Consider the following 15,967-nt stretch of genomic DNA (forward strand, 5'->3'; position numbering starts at 1 on the left):
AACTGCAAATCATTATAAACACATCATCCCCACTGAGAATCATGGGCAGGAGGAAGTCATGAAATATGGTGAGAGGATTTGGGAAGATAGATGGAGCTAAATATAGAGCAACACTTGTAGAAAGACTGCTAGAGCCTTGACACTGGAGTGGAAAACCACACCCTGAGGTACAATGGAATAGTTTTGGATTAAAGCATATTTATGTGTTAAAATGGCCCAGTTAGGTTACAATTAGTTGTCTGCAGCAATATATAACTTAGACATATTTCAAAACACCTGCAATTGTATTTGCAGTAGAAACAGAGCATTTTCCACATTTAGATTTCTAAAAATGTTAAAGCATCTACATGTGTTGGTCTATCAACTTAAATCCCTATGAAATCCTTAGTTGTAAAGTTATAAAACGAGAACAGTTCCAAGGCATGAAAACTTCTGCAATGGTCTGCACCTTCTCATATACTCTGCTCCACCATAACGAGGTAACCTACAGCATAATATTGTGTAAGCCCCACTTGTATCTTCAATTAATCTCTGAGCTGACTTGGATATCGCCTGCTGTGGGATATATTGTGACATCTTGGCACAAGGCAGTTGTTGGGTAATTGTTGCAATGTCAATAGTAAACAGGGCACATTTCTTTCCCTGATGAGGTTTACGCCACAGATTCTTCTTCTAGTCCTAGTTTTTTAGAGATATATTTTTTTAATTCACTGGCAAATTAATTTAATGTGATTAGGGAAATAGTGTAAGTGCCAACTATGCTTTTCATTAGCATGTAAGGAAGCAACACTTTATATAATACCTGTTATATAATACAGAGCACTGGCCTTTTTTGTGGTCACTTTCTCAGAAATGTGGTTTCATCTAAAACTTAAAACAATAACTTAAAACAATAACCTAAAACAATAAATAATGACAAAAAAGTAAAAATCTATAGAAGCAGGTGCAATTAATAATAAATACAAAAAAAAGTTTTAAATACTAACTATTTTGTCAAAAGGCTAAATCCCTAGATTTAATAAGAAAAGATAATTACACATCTAGGCACTTATTTTGAGCCACAGGTATAAAAAGTGATTTTAAAATATCTCAAAATGGTAAAAACATCCTGAATCACACTGGGTTAGGTTCATTCATCTCATGAGCATGAATCACTTCACCAGGACCATGTTATCGTCACATCTCTTAGCTTCCAAACACAACAGTAAACATGAGATAAAACTCTTAAAAAAAACATCACTGCACATGATGTTAAGCTCCGGAGCAAACAGTTGCTTTGAATGCGACATGAAGTGATGTCTGCAGTCCTGTTGGGCTTTGAGAGCTTCCTGGCATTAGCTGACAGCATGCTTCTGGTTAGACCTCCCGCCTAATCTGGATGCTCAGCTGGACTCTCTGGCAGAGGACAGGGATTAACACACCCATAAAAGCAAGTGATTTAATAGCCTCTAAGACTTCCTGTTATGTGTTCATATGGCGATGGTGCTGTAAACCTCAAACCCTGCTTTCCCTTCAAACATCACTGACCTGCTGACCCCTGTCCAACCTTGGCCTGCCATGTCTGTGTAAGTCCCACCATGTGTTTGTATTTGTGATTAACGGGCTGCTTTTGAATGTGTGCACCTGCCGTTGTGTTTGCACTGTGGTCTCGCTACACAATGATATAATGACCTCTTCAAAAGTTCAGAACTTGAACTCAGGACATCAGGTTTCAGTTTTACACACCAGTTGATGATGAATCACAGCTCTCCAAGCTGATATGAAAAAAAAACAAAAACATTTTGTAGTGTAAGGATTAAACCGCTTTTCTATAAGACACCGCACCTCATGGATGACAGACACGACTCTTGGCTTTACCTACAGAGGACGTGGCAGATGGGACTTGAGCTCATTACCTATTCTAAGCCCTATCTGCAAGCACTGATGTAAAAGGTAGATAAGGGGAAGAATGAATATCATTTTCTTTCTTTTTCATTTCCCATGTACCTCCTTCCCCTTTTCATCCTGATGTAATTTGAAGCGCTTCAATGATCATAGACCTAGCCATCACCAAATCTGAAAAGACACGTTTAGGTGCCCTAAGGCTAAAGACGAGAATCTATTTTCCCTGCACTCAAGGTCTGCGAATCCAGAGCGGGGTATAGCTTCTTTATATAAAACAAGACATACACATTAACTCGGCAGCACTGATTTTGATAAGAGGGAATTTATGCAAACATTTAGTGTTGTTGTTATTGTTGTTACTCTTGTGTGACAAATTTAGCCCCTGCAGTTGTTTATCTACTTCCCAGGTAAGACAAAGGAAGAGGCTAATTTTAATTTACATTCCACCACGCGGTTGTGAAGCGCCTTTTTATTCCTGCATTCTGTGTGCATTTCAGAGAAGAGCAACTGACCCGATCCTGCTTGTAGACCTTGTCTGAGCGCTGCGTCAGGGAACGGCTTCAGTACCTAGCAGGTGAATCATCGGGCTGTGCTCTTTTCCCCTTCATGCGGCTGTACACCGCGGCAGAGGGCTGAGTGATGCGTGGTTCATATTTAATGGCAGCCTTCAGTTCAGCAGGGTAAGTGATGCAGGGTGAGGTGCTGTGACTTTGGCTTATGTGGAAGTGTTAGAGGACACCACTCTTTTATTGTGGACTCTATCGATTTGTTTGATCAGCTGTGTACAGACAAAGAAAGCACCCCTACTTGCACAATTTGTCTCTTTTTAATCTACTGTTTTTCAAAAACTGTATTTATCCAAATTAGTGCACTAAGATCTGCTTCCTGTTTGTCTCCCATCCCTGCCAACCTTCTCTTATTACATTCAGCACACAGTGTGGACTTCGATCAATAGCATGCCGGTGCCTTAACAAGCCACACCACTTCCTTACCTTCTGTAATGCAAATCAGGATATTGGCTACAAATCTCCCATCAAGTGAGTGCGTATTTAATGGAGTAGGTAGGTGGCTGCTGGGGGCTGTGCTATTCTCAATGCAATGCCTTCACATGCTGTTGGTACAAGTTGGCCACAAAGAATGACTGAAAAGAATGGGGCATAATCCGGTGAAAGGAGGGAAGGAAGGAAGGAGGTCAGTGACAAGTGACATAACTTTTGGAGCAAAGAAAAACGCCTGCAGCCTTCTGTGAATGAGGTCAGATGGGAGATGCAACTGATGTTTGAGCATTGCCTATCCTGCAAGGAGAGTGTGCTCAATAGACAGACATTTTTTAAAGACATTTTTTAAAATAAAGCCATGAGAAGTCACATTCAAATTTGGTACTGGGTATGTAGAGGGTACAGAAAATTTGCATAAGTTTCTCTGGTCAATTGAGATCAAAATTAACCTTTCTGGACTTAATAATAAGTGCTACATAATGCCACTGTGAAATAAGGTAGTAGCAGAAGCGTACTGTGGGGATGCTACTCTTCAGCAGGGAATTTGAGGAACTTAATTTAAGAAAATGCTGACTCCAAAACACTTGAAACAGGAGCAAAGTTTCTTTTTACAGGAGGACATCAACACTAACCAGCCAGACCTACAATAAAACGGTTTGGAGGTATAATGCCTGAAAACACTAATGACTAAGAAGAATGACAGATAATCCAGAGAAAGAAGGAGAATGAATGAAGGAGGTTATGATGAGTAATAGAACATCTGAACTTTAGGACTAAGTGCAAAAAGCCTGCAGCTATCCTTGAACAGAAGTTAGTCAGGAGAAGCAGATGACAGAGCAGTCTTTCTCAACTAGCGTGTCTGGACACTAAAGTGGGTCAAGGGTCTTTGACTGCAAAAAATATCACACTCCTTACAGTAGGTGGCGATAATGCCCTATAATGCTAATTGAAACCCATTGTTTCAAGCGACAGAAGATGTCACACAAAGTTTGTTTACGTGTGCCATGGTTAATGGCACAACGTCGGCTACAACAGAGACTATTTTTCTGATGATTAGTGAATGTGCGACCCTATCGGAATCAACACAGAAATGATCAAATGGCCAATAAAAGAGGAGTCAGGAGGTGGGACTATTATGTGATCCTGACATGGAATTTCGCAGAGGTAAGTCTCTCTCAGCTCTGGTGCTGCACTGAGATGAGTGAGCATCCTTTTCGCCCACTGAAGTAGCAAACACCTCCTACTATTTAGCACCTGACCCTGTAAGTGTGTCCTTTCAGCACTGGTTCAGCTGCAACAAAAACACATGAGCAGACTGGACAGTTTACAGGACTTCAGAGGGGCTTTGTCTACCGTAACTCCAATATTTTGAGGATCTTATCAGGAGCAAATGACATGCTCATTTCTCCCATTAATTTACGCCCATCCAGATTTATGATGGTTGTGTCACACCTGAAGCTAAATTTAAGGCTGCTTATGTATTTTCAAAGCAATATTTTTTAGTATTTAGCTCAAGAAACTAGAAGAAAACAAAATGTTGTAAGCTTCAATGAACTTCTTCATTCTCTTATTTCAGTTTGCAAATAAAAGCTTCAGGAGATCAGTTCATTTAAAAATTTCTGCAGTGCTGTTGGATAAATTTAGGTAATTTAAGTATTTAGGAAATATTTACTTTTTATTTTATGTATTCTGTTGGAAACAAGGAACAGAGTTTTATGTAAGATGTTGTTCCTGATTGCTCTGATTGCTGATCAGCCTCATGAAAGAGTATAGCTGCTGCAAATCCTAGAGGAAAATGTGCTCCATTGACAAATGGAAGAAAATAAATCAGGACATTATGGAAAAGTAGCATTAAAGAAAGCCATACAATTTCAAACGGTGAAAGAAGGTATCCTCATAATATGACACAAAAGTGAACCCATCTGGCCTTCATAACTAACTGACACGCCATAGCCATGATGAAGCATGGCGGTGTTATCGTCATGCTGTGGGAATGTTTTTCTTAAGCAGACACAAGCTGGTCAGAGTTGATGGGAAGATGAATGGAGCTAAACCACCACAAGTGGAGAGAGAGACTGAGGAATAATCCAGAGGAAGATAGAGAAGGAGGAAGCAATGAATCAGAATATTTAGGGCAAAGACAAAATACCTGACTGCTTGTGAGTGAGCTTAGATATGAGTTGCAGCTGATGTGCAAACATTGCTAATCCTAAAAAAAAGTATATTTGATTGATAAGTGAGATGAAAACAAAGGAGAAATGAACTTGCGGCATTGTAAATCATAGTGTAGGCTGTTCATACATACTGTTAGTACTTTTGTTTAGTTGGCAGTCATTGTCACTAAACCAATCAATACTGCATATTTTATTCCATGTTGTGAATGTAATACATGACCAGATTTCTTTTGTGTGGGATAATGAGAGAGAGAGGGACGGTGGAGCAGAAAAGGAGACGAAGAAGAAAACTGAAAACATGACAGCGCTCTGCTCTTTAACTACCTAGCGAAGCCCTCTGCACAGTATGTGGCACAGCTCACATGGAAAGAAGAGAAAATGAGCACCAGTAGACCAATGTAAAAAAAAAAAAAAGAAGATAGACCAACACATTTACAACACTAATGATATCTAATGATTGATGTCTGCTGGCTTTTTCATCAGTGGTTTCTTTCCAAAGAGTTCAGATGGTGTTTTTTGCAGTAATTTGCTTGCACTTGTGTTTGAAAAGCAAAAAACAGAAAAAAATGACACATTCCTCAGGAAAAGTTTCCCTATCAATAAAGTAAGCCCAGCTGTGTGCTTCTGTACTAAAACAAAAAATACTCCGGTCAGGACAAGCAACTTGAAGCTGAATAAATCCACCTAACCCTCAGGAAAGGACAGTCTAACAGTTTAAACGTTTACGTGGCCTCACTAAGAAGATTTGACAGTGTGCACTCTTTGTGTGCTTTTATGCTTCACTGACACAGAAGGGGGAAAAAGGCACGGGGAAGGGATTTGCCCTGTAAAAATGACACATGAAAGCCAGGGACAGGAAGAGCTTTGGGGGGCGGGAGATTCGCTGCTATGATACACTCTGTTGACATGCAGCCCAAATGTCTCAACATCGTGTTGCACATGTTCCTACAGCTGATTTAGAGGCAGGGACAGGAAGTACAATCTGGGTCAGTTCACTGCAAACATCTGGAAGGGCAGAAAGAGATACTTTACAGATATAGGCAAGATGGTTGCTGGGCCAGGCGAAGAAGCCAAGGGGAATTCAGCTGGGTCTTAATTAAAAATATGTCCTCCAGAGCCAAATTGGATTGGGTGGTGTTGGAGCAGAGATCTATATCCCTCAGTGTGGTCTAAATGAGGGGAATAAACTTCAAAATGTTAGGAAAAAGTTTTACGCCCCACTGTAAGAGTCGAAGGTAGATCCCACTCCATGAGATATGGGAATTTTAAAGCAGAGGGTTTTTAATGCAAATTCTAGACTCTTTACCATCTGAGTGCCTAATTGTGGTTTGCATTTTTTCTTTCTGTCTGGAATGATGCCAAGATGACACATCGTGGGTTATGTCCGTGCCGTAGCATGCTTGGGCTGGGTCTAAAAAAGGTGAGTTTGTCTTGCTTTGTTCCAAGGAAATCCATACAAATGAAATTAGGTTTGTAGTTAAAAAAAGTAATGATAGGACTCATTGAAGAATAGTGGGTGTTTGAAATGTCTAAAATATGGATTAATTTTTTCTGATAGAAGCAGTTTTAACCGAATGACAACATTAGCTGGATGGGCAGTAACCTCACTATAGCCCTGCACTGTCTCCTGCTAATTGGGGATTGGTCGCTGAGATAACTGCTTCAGGAAATAAATCCGAACATCCCCCTTAGAGACATTCTCATGGCCCCATGACCTGAAAAGCCTCCAAAGACAGGCGCCAAGGAGACAACCTGACCCAATTTAACCAAAATCACCTAATCTGACTCCTTTCAATGACAGGGAATAGCAGCTCTACTTTAATAACTCCTTATCCTGCATCAAAGTCTGAGCTGGAGATAACTCATTTCAGCTGCCTCATTCTTTTGGGAATGATCCAAATCTCAAGAGGGTAGGTGAGGGTCAAAATGTAGATGAAGCAGTAAGGCGAAACTCTGGCACGTTGACATTGCTGCAGGTGACCCGATTGACATTCCACTAGATGAGAGTCATGGCATCAGTTTTAGAGGAGTTTTCTCTCATTCTTACTACTTTGCACTCGGCTGTTAACCGCTCCAACGCAAGCTGATGGTTATGGCTTAAAAACACCCACAGAACCACATTATCTGCACATCTCGTAAAAGCAAAGATGAGACCCAGAGGTTCTCAATCAAGTGGCTGACTCACTCTGAACTTGGGTAGGGCAACAAAACTGGATTCAGCCCAGGACTGAACATCATCCTCAATCTGGCCCAGGCAGCAATTTATCATCAGTATCTTATGACCATAGGTTGAGGTTCAATGGAGTGGTAAACCAATAGCTTAGTTTTATTGCTTGGTTCTTCCTGCAGCACAACAAATGCAGGCAGTGCACGCATCAATACATACAAGGCTCCAATCAACTTATCCATCTCCTGCTCCACCCTAGCATCACTTGTAAACAAGACACCATGGTACTTGACCTTTGACCTCGGACCTGGAGTGAGCAGTTCAGCTTTCTTTAATCGAAGGCCTCTGAGTCAGCAAGCTTGAAGCTTAAAACTTTTATTATTTAGATTAATCAAAAAGTTACTTACAACTAAAAAATAAAAAAAACAGTTTCAAAAGAACATAAATTATGCATTAAATTTGTATCTATGAAGATATATGCGATGTGAAATGATGACTGCCAGGCAGTTTTTGATTTGATGGACCTTCGTCCTCCCTTCAGAAGAAAAAGCAGCCTGTATTGGTCCATATCGATACAAGTCTTTGCAGCTCCAGCTTCTTGCTGCAAGAAGACTGAATGTAAATGCCCTCTAATTGGACAGCAGACGATATAGAGACAGATAAAACACAGAACAAGATTTCAGTCAGCATCCCATTCAGGATGGGATCAATACCTATCTGGTAACAGGGATTGTCAAATTAAATTTAAGTTGTTAGAAATGATTACTAGTAGTCAGATGAAATGGCTCGGCTCTGTGATGGGTGGGGGTGAAATTAGACATGGTGGGCAGTGAGTCACCCAAGGCATGGGCGATCGACTAAGGCTGAAGGGATCAATACAGCACAGAGCTTTGATATTCCTTCATGATAGGTCTTTGTGTTTTTTGGGGCTACAGCACACTAGAGCAAAGACAAAAACCTATTCCAAACACACACATACAGTATATATCCAGTCACACACACATACAATATAAACCGAGGTGTACAGAAGGCCACTGACTATTCAGGCAAACTCAACCAAAACACTCAGCCAAGCACGTACAGCAAAACACAGACTCAGCAGGAACTTTTAATCTTCTTCAGCTTCAATATGTCTCATGTCTTCAGACTGAGACCCAGGACGTCTGGGTAAAATCACCTCTGAACGACCCTCCCCTCCCTCTCTCTGTTAAAAAAAATCATTTTCTGTGCCATTCTATCTATTTAGAGCTGCGTTTCCCCAGCTGCCTCTTTTCTTCAGCAATGACAATTTTGTAGCATAGCTGAGATGGGATTTCTATCTGTTACTTTCTATTAATAGCTTTAGAAGTTTGTAATTGTGTCATCACTGGTTTTACTAATTTCTAGGAGCAGCTGCCAGAATGCAGCAATCTGTGACAAATTGTTAGCACTGTTTGAAGAAAGTCACCCAATCCCTGTCCAGTCTAATGAGAAAATCATTTCTCTGTTAGTTATTGGCCAGTTTGAGCTTTTGTTGTTAACTTAACCTCCCAACATGGGGCCCTTAGTGATTATTAGTCCTTACAATTTATTTATGATGCTTTGGTTGAAAAGCATCATAATCTGGATGCCTAAAATAAACAGGTATTGTAAAATAATGCTGTTTAACATCATAACTGTTACTGCTGCCAATTAAAATATTTCAATGAGCTGCAAGCAATAGGCAAACAAACAACTCAGGTATTGACCTCCAGTAACAGTCTACTCTTTTTTTTATTTCATGTTGTCAACAGATGTTAAGGAGATGGTTCATCTTGTTTCCTATATCTCATAAAACAGCAATTAAGGCCCTAAAAGAGGTTTAATTGTGCACAATTGTTAGCCATTGTCTATTCTGTATCCTTTCTCTACATGACAAGAAAATGCATAAAAGTCGCACTAGCTTTTCAATCAGCTAATAAACAAACAAAAAAAACAGGCCAAAGTTATGTTTGAGATTCCCAAACTAGATCATATTTATCAGTTTTCTTCCAAAATACAACAATTACTGAACATTTAAAGATGCTGATTTTATCCAGAATCAATTTTCCATCTCCCTGGGTGTATTTCATTAGTATATACATATTTTTCAATTAAACCCACACTGAGCAAGAACAGCATGCCTTACAGGTACGGAATAGCTTCATTATAATTACATGGGAAAATAAGAGCTGCATTATGAGCTAAAGGGCTCTGATTACTCCCATTAAAATCTTAAAATAAGATGCTAATGTTGCTTCTAGGGAAAATATTTTTTCTACTTTGCTTTTGTTTGCATTATCTGTTATTAACATTATTTGTCAAGTATCAAACTGTTATCAAACTAGAAATGACAGCAATTTTCATCAGATCTGATCCACATAGAATGTTCCATGAATGTTATTCATACATATACTTAGATATCTAAAAAATAAGTACGTATAAAATATCACAACAGTCAAAGCTAATTAAATTTAGAATAACAAAATTAGGCTTACTGATAAATATGAGTGCAATGGTAAATGCATTTGAACGAAAGACTTGTTATACGGGTCTTTGGGTTTGGACAAATTCTTGTACTGAATATTGCATAAGACCCATTGACATGCAAAAACATTGATGTGCAGAACTAAACAATCCACAAGCAGCTTAGAAAATGTAGCTAATTAAGGAAAACAAGAGCAAAAAGAGTAGAGACAAAAAAACACCATCAAAAGTACACTTCTGTTAGGTTATAGCAAGTAATATTGTGACCTCCACCAGATAATTGACACATATTCATTCTCCAGAAACAGTCTCAAAAACATTGTTGTGGAAAAGGCTTTTTTATGAACCTATAAACCAACATCACGTTTGCATTGGATGGTAACCTATTAAAGAAATCAAAAATTATTTACACAAGTAATTAAGTCAGGAGGCGATGCACCTCTAATGTTTGTTTATGTTTATGCTTTTGCATGTGGTAGGCTCTTTTATCCAACAAATGAGGATATAAAAACGCAATGAACATTAAAGGTAAACTACTCAGAATGAAACCCACTAGTCAGGTTCTGTCATTTCTATCAGCATAGAAACAGAGTGGAGGCATAGAAGAAAATTTATGGGGCGTAAATGGTAGGTGCTATGTAGGATGTTCTTCCCATGTGAAACTTCTACTGAAATGTAAGGAAGTAAAGCAGCATACTAAAACTATTGTAGCAGTTTATTTAACTTCTGTTTTATTGATGTTTATTTTACACGGCCTAACTTTTCTTTTAGGTAGTTACTCTGAAGCGAAATACTTAACCGTTTTTATATCAGTAAGAGTCCAAGACAGGAAGATCATTGGTAGCGCACAGCTTTCTACCTCTATTTCCTGTGTAAATATAAATAACCACCCAGGCAAACCTGTCCATGGTTTACCGGTACATAAAATAGCATTTTCTTTAAGTGCTGTGGCATTTTTGAGACTGGTGTTTTAAAATGATACAAGTCCTCTTTGTGCTTGAACTCTGTTCAATTACCCATGAGCTTCAGCTTCTAGGGCAAACCAGACTTAATATATATATTAACTGAAGATGTTTGTAGAGTTTTATACTCCAACTGATACATTATAACCATTTAACAGAATCTCACTTCAAAAATGAAAGACAGATGGACTGAACAAAGCTTTGGCTTGGCATTTCTCAACAGTTCTCAGATATGTTCACAGTGTTTGTGTTACACACCAAGTAGTAGTCATATTGAATTAAGTATTGACATTCTTTTGCATATACCTACCAGCAACTCCTGAAGGAAGTCTGTTAATTTCTTAAATATGTGTGGCTTTGAAACCAATGTTCTGGAAAACCATAAAAAATAACTACCGTTTGCTTTCAAAAATCTGTACTTTAAAGTATATGGCATTCCTTAATTCGCTAATGTTATTCAAATCCTCTTATAGCAGCCGACTTGTCTCACTGCTGTGTTGTCTGTATCTTACTGCAATATCTCACCTCCCACAAGACTTCAAGGTGTATGTTTTTCTTCTGGGAGCTTCAGTAGAAATCTTTTCCATAATGTTGTGAAACACTTACAGTAAAATCTGTGCCTGTTATATTCAAACAAAAGTGGTTTGCTGTGAAGCACAATTCTTTGTTACTACACTGCAGCTGTTTAGCAGATGTTATGGTATGTTCATTAAACGTGACTCAGAATGACGTTGGCATTCTATTTATAATCTTACAAACTTTTTAATCGACTTTTTTCTAAAATATAGATATTTTTCAATAATGTATCACTGTCACAAGAATTTATCTGTTCATGTAAAAGAGAACGTTTTGAATCATGGCCGTCTGCATCTGTTGCTGAAAGAGCTCCTATAATTGGTTAGCAATTTTTAACGTTTTAAGAAACGTTAAAAATTGTTACGAATTTGGACAACCCTGTTCTCTGCAACACCATGTCCAAAGAGTCAAGTTTCTCTCCTACAACAAGACTGGCCTTCCTAATGATCTTGTTAACCCTCAGGCTGCTACCCCAGGTGACAACAGCAAACATTATGGCGCTAGCCACCACAGATTCATAGAACATCATCAGCAACTTTTAGCTTGGATAGCTGTGCTATGTTATCCAAGCTAGATACTAATATCAAATGCTAATTGGTATAATTCTATACATCTATCCAATCACTTTCTATACTACCTGGCTATATGGGGAATGACCTGAAAGCCAATATGCAAAAAGCAAAGTCAGTAATCAGATCATTGGTTGTAAATATAGCAACAAAAAAAACTTACCCAGTTTTGGCAAAGTTGGTCCAGTAGGTCATCACGACAGCACTGAGCATGACATCATTCTTGGAGAAGTTACAGGGAAAAAGATCGGTGGGACCAATCATAGGAATTCCAAAGACATACGGCACTTCATCCCCGTGGGCCGCATCTGACCACGCAGGCTTCATAAGACTCTGGCAGTGGTGGTAGAAGGCGTAGAAGTAGGTGGGTGAGCCATAGCGAGCGTGGAGATCAGCAGTCACCACTGACGGCTCCACCCATTGGTGGTCGGTGAACAGAGCCACCAGTGTTTTTCGCCTAGTCTCCGGATTGTCTCTGTCTGCCCAGTCCGTGTACATGAACTTAATGGTCTCCCTCAGTGTGTCCTTTCCATCTGGGTATCCGTACAAGCTGTCCACAAAATCCGACACAGAGAAGTCAAAGTCGTTTCCAGACACACCGTCCTCTGAATCCACCACGTTCTCCACAAACCGCAGGCCTTCGCCCTGATTCACCCCCAGCATGATGTCATAGTTGAGAAACTCGCCCTGCTCCATTAGAATCTCAGGGTCATCTGGAATAACATCCCCATCAATGACAGGTCCAAAGGCCACGTGGTACCTAGCAGGTTGGATATCCTGCTCCACCAGCTCCCTGGAGCTCTTCTTTCGTAGACAGTCCACCATGTCTGATGTGTCGAGGACGTTGCAGCCCACCTTCTCTGCCAGGAGACGGGTGTACTTGACCGGCTGGTAGTTCACTGCCCAGCTGGAGAGTGCTGACCCACTCTGAATGATAGCTCTGTGGAACAGACCTGGACAAGGACACAGACAGAAGAGATAGGAGGATGTTTAATGTGTCATTATTAAGGATGATGATTCAGTTATGCACTGCATTACATGAGAGTTGTTAATTTTGTTGCTGCCATGATCAAAAGCAGGCTGTCAGCCACACAGCAGATAAGAATAACAAAGGCCAGACAGAGCAAGTCCTTGTTGCCACACAGAGCAATAATGGAATCATTGTTGTAATAATAAATGTGCAGATGGCCTGGTCTCACAGACAGAAGGAAGATACAGCAATCTGTCTGTCCTACTCTCTTCCTCCTTTCAATGTTGCATGCTCTTTTAGAAATGCTAGCAAACGCTGCTAGTGCTAATGGATGCATTTATCACTGTGGAATGATTCAGTTCATGTTTGACCAGTCTATATATCAGTACACGTTGAAATTGTTCTTTATGTGTTTTCAGAAAAAGAATATGAGTTATAAGTCTAAAATTGTGTTTTAATGGATCTCTGTTATGTGCAGAATAATGTAAGAAAGGTCTGATCTGTCTAAATATGGGGAATTCTGAGCTAGTATCCTATGCAGTCTATATTTCAAAAAAATAAAAGCACCAAGAAAACAGCTCCTTAATCTTGCACACTCGCCAGAGCCACAATATTGCCTTAGTATACTCAATGTTTACATGCAAACAAGCAACATATACTATATTCAATATGCGACTGACAGGAAGGTTTTATTTTCTTTTTGCCTTGTGGTGTTCCCCTCTGGTCTACCATCCTATGCAGACAGCAATGTTGGAAAAATTGGTGTAAATTCCCAGTTTTAAAGCAATTCTGGAGCACCCACACTGCTTATGTACAGACTACAGTCAACAAGATTCAGGCTATTGTTCAAAACCTTTTATGTTCTGATTGGCAATTGCAGATTGGGACTCAGCAGTAGCTTCAATTAGTGAATATGGTGGGGTGTTAATATAACGTCGTCATCCTGTATCTCTCAGCATGCAAAAATGGCAAAGCTATCAACTTGTTTATTTACGTTAATTAAAAACCCTGCAGTGCAACCTGGGTTTTTTTTTTTAGCCTAATAACATTACCTTAAAAGTGTCTTTAATGATGTAATTTTGGGTTTTGTAAGCCAAACTTTTTAAAACAGGAACACACTTGTAATTTTATGATTCATCAACAGTGTAAGGGTTTATTACAGAAAATGTTAAACTTTAGAGTAAAGGGCTTTCCGTATTGTCAGTATAAAAATCTGTTAAAACAAACAGCTGCATGTTGAATGCTGGCAGAGAGCGAGAAATCTATTTCATGAATTTTGATGCTTGCTATTTTTACCTTCATCAGCTCTGACCAATGCATCTTTACTGAAAACTCTCACTTTTTTGGTCTGCAAACATGTAAACTAACAGCCTATTTGTTGTTTCTATAGTAAAGGTCAAATGAAGGTTAGTAACATGTGCTTCACTGTTTTGATGCAAATAATACTTAAAATCTTTTTTACATTTTGCACTGGATTCAAAATTACTGACCAAATAAGGAGTGAGTGCCATATTTTTCCTTTATTGTCAGTGTATATTACTTGTACTTTATTAAGGTTTACAGAGTGTCCAACACGCAGAACTTAATATGTGAACTACACCCCGCACTCAAACCTACTAAACCCTATGTGGTTGAATCTAAAAACAAGATTTAAAACACAAAAAATAAAACCAACATTTTAAACCATAAAACTGTAGTATAATTTGTTCCAAGGTTACAGAGATTAAAGATGAGACATCAGTCTACATCGTATTTTTAAACATATTTAAAAATAGGATGTAGGCTAACCCTAATTCTACAGCATGACATCAGTGACTTAATTTAGTGTTTTTGGATAATGATAAATGGGGAGTGAAAAAGTTGTCTGCTAGCAAGAAGTGCAACTTGATCAAATGCAACGGACATTTACTGATTCAACACATATGCCAGATTGGAAAGTTTGTTATGCATGATTGCTTTTTTATTACCAATATCATTGTTAATGAACACATGTTGTCACATTATTCATAATCATAATATGTTTGCAAACTTGTTTTATTGGTCCTATTGACCTTTTTTGTCCATATACATAGCACAAATGAAGATTTAAACACTATTGTTATGTCCTAAACTACAGGAAGAGCCCAGTTGTATAAAAAAATCTACTAGGGGACTGTTTGCTCTCTAATGATGGTTTGGGTTTTTTCTTGCAATCACAATGCATTTTTCAGGGTCGCATAAACTGGATGAACCTCACTGTAACTGAAGACTGTCTGCATTTTGAGGTCATAACACACACACACACACACACGCCATCCCGCTCAGGCACATCCCTACAGTGGCTCTGCACCAGATACACTTTACATCACTTTTTTATTTTATGTTTTTAACCTGCAAGATTTAAAATTCTGCAGAACCTGGTGGGTGTATTTCTATATATAAACTGACTCCTACTCACTACACTTGCAGTAGGAACTGAACTCCACCTTTTCATCTGGTTATACAGACTGCTGGCACACAATGAAAAGCCAAACTGAACAGAAAGCTACGTTCTATTGGTTGTATGTAGCAGAAATAGATACATGTTGAACTACAAAGAACTTTTATTATGTGACTCTACATGTTGGTTTTGTGCTCCTGAGTGGGTGGGTTTTGTAGAGGTTGTTTGAGAAAAATCATGGCTCTTAAATCTACAGTTCAATACAGTCCTCTCGTGGAAAATTACAGTGCCTTGCACAAGTGCTCACATTACTTCGCATTTTGTTGGATTACAATCACAAAGTTCAAAGTATTTCAACTGAGTTTTATGCGATAAACAACGTCAAAAATAATTGTTAAATGGGAGAAAAATGAAACAGAGTTTTCAATTCTTTTAACAATTCTTTATCTAATGCCCCCAATTAAATCCCAGTGCAACCAGTAGCCTTTAGAAAACTCCTAATAGAGTTTATCTGTGTGTGATTTAATCTCAGTTTAAATGCAGCTGTTCTGTGAAGGCCTTAGAGGGTTGCTGGAGAACATCAGTGAACTGTATCATGAATGCAAAGAAACACATTAGGAGTTTTGTATATAATCTTGAAAATGTGTGTTTTAGTGTTCAGATGGGATGCATTCATATATCTGGCAACTTGAAATCCACTCGTATCTTTCTTCTTGATGTGCTTAATTGGACTATTGAGCATGATTTTAATGACTTCAGACAGA

At 38.8% G+C, this 15,967-nt stretch overlaps 1 protein-coding gene across 3 annotated transcripts in view; it reads right to left on the minus strand.

The window, feature by feature from the left end:
• LOC102229458 (neuroligin-3) overlaps positions 1–15,967 on the minus strand; it is a 175,601-nt gene that overhangs the window by 6,350 nt on the left and 153,284 nt on the right. For all 3 annotated transcript variants that reach the window (XM_023328763.1, XM_005795370.2, XM_005795372.2), the window contains one exon: positions 11,978–12,767. In XM_023328763.1, the coding sequence (XP_023184531.1) occupies positions 11,978–12,767 (790 nt within the window). The remainder of the gene's footprint in view (positions 1–11,977; positions 12,768–15,967) is intronic.

Source organism: Xiphophorus maculatus, chromosome 23, assembly GCF_002775205.1.
Source record: "Xiphophorus maculatus strain JP 163 A chromosome 23, X_maculatus-5.0-male, whole genome shotgun sequence".
In the NCBI taxonomy this organism is placed as follows: Eukaryota; Metazoa; Chordata; class Actinopteri; order Cyprinodontiformes; family Poeciliidae; genus Xiphophorus; species Xiphophorus maculatus.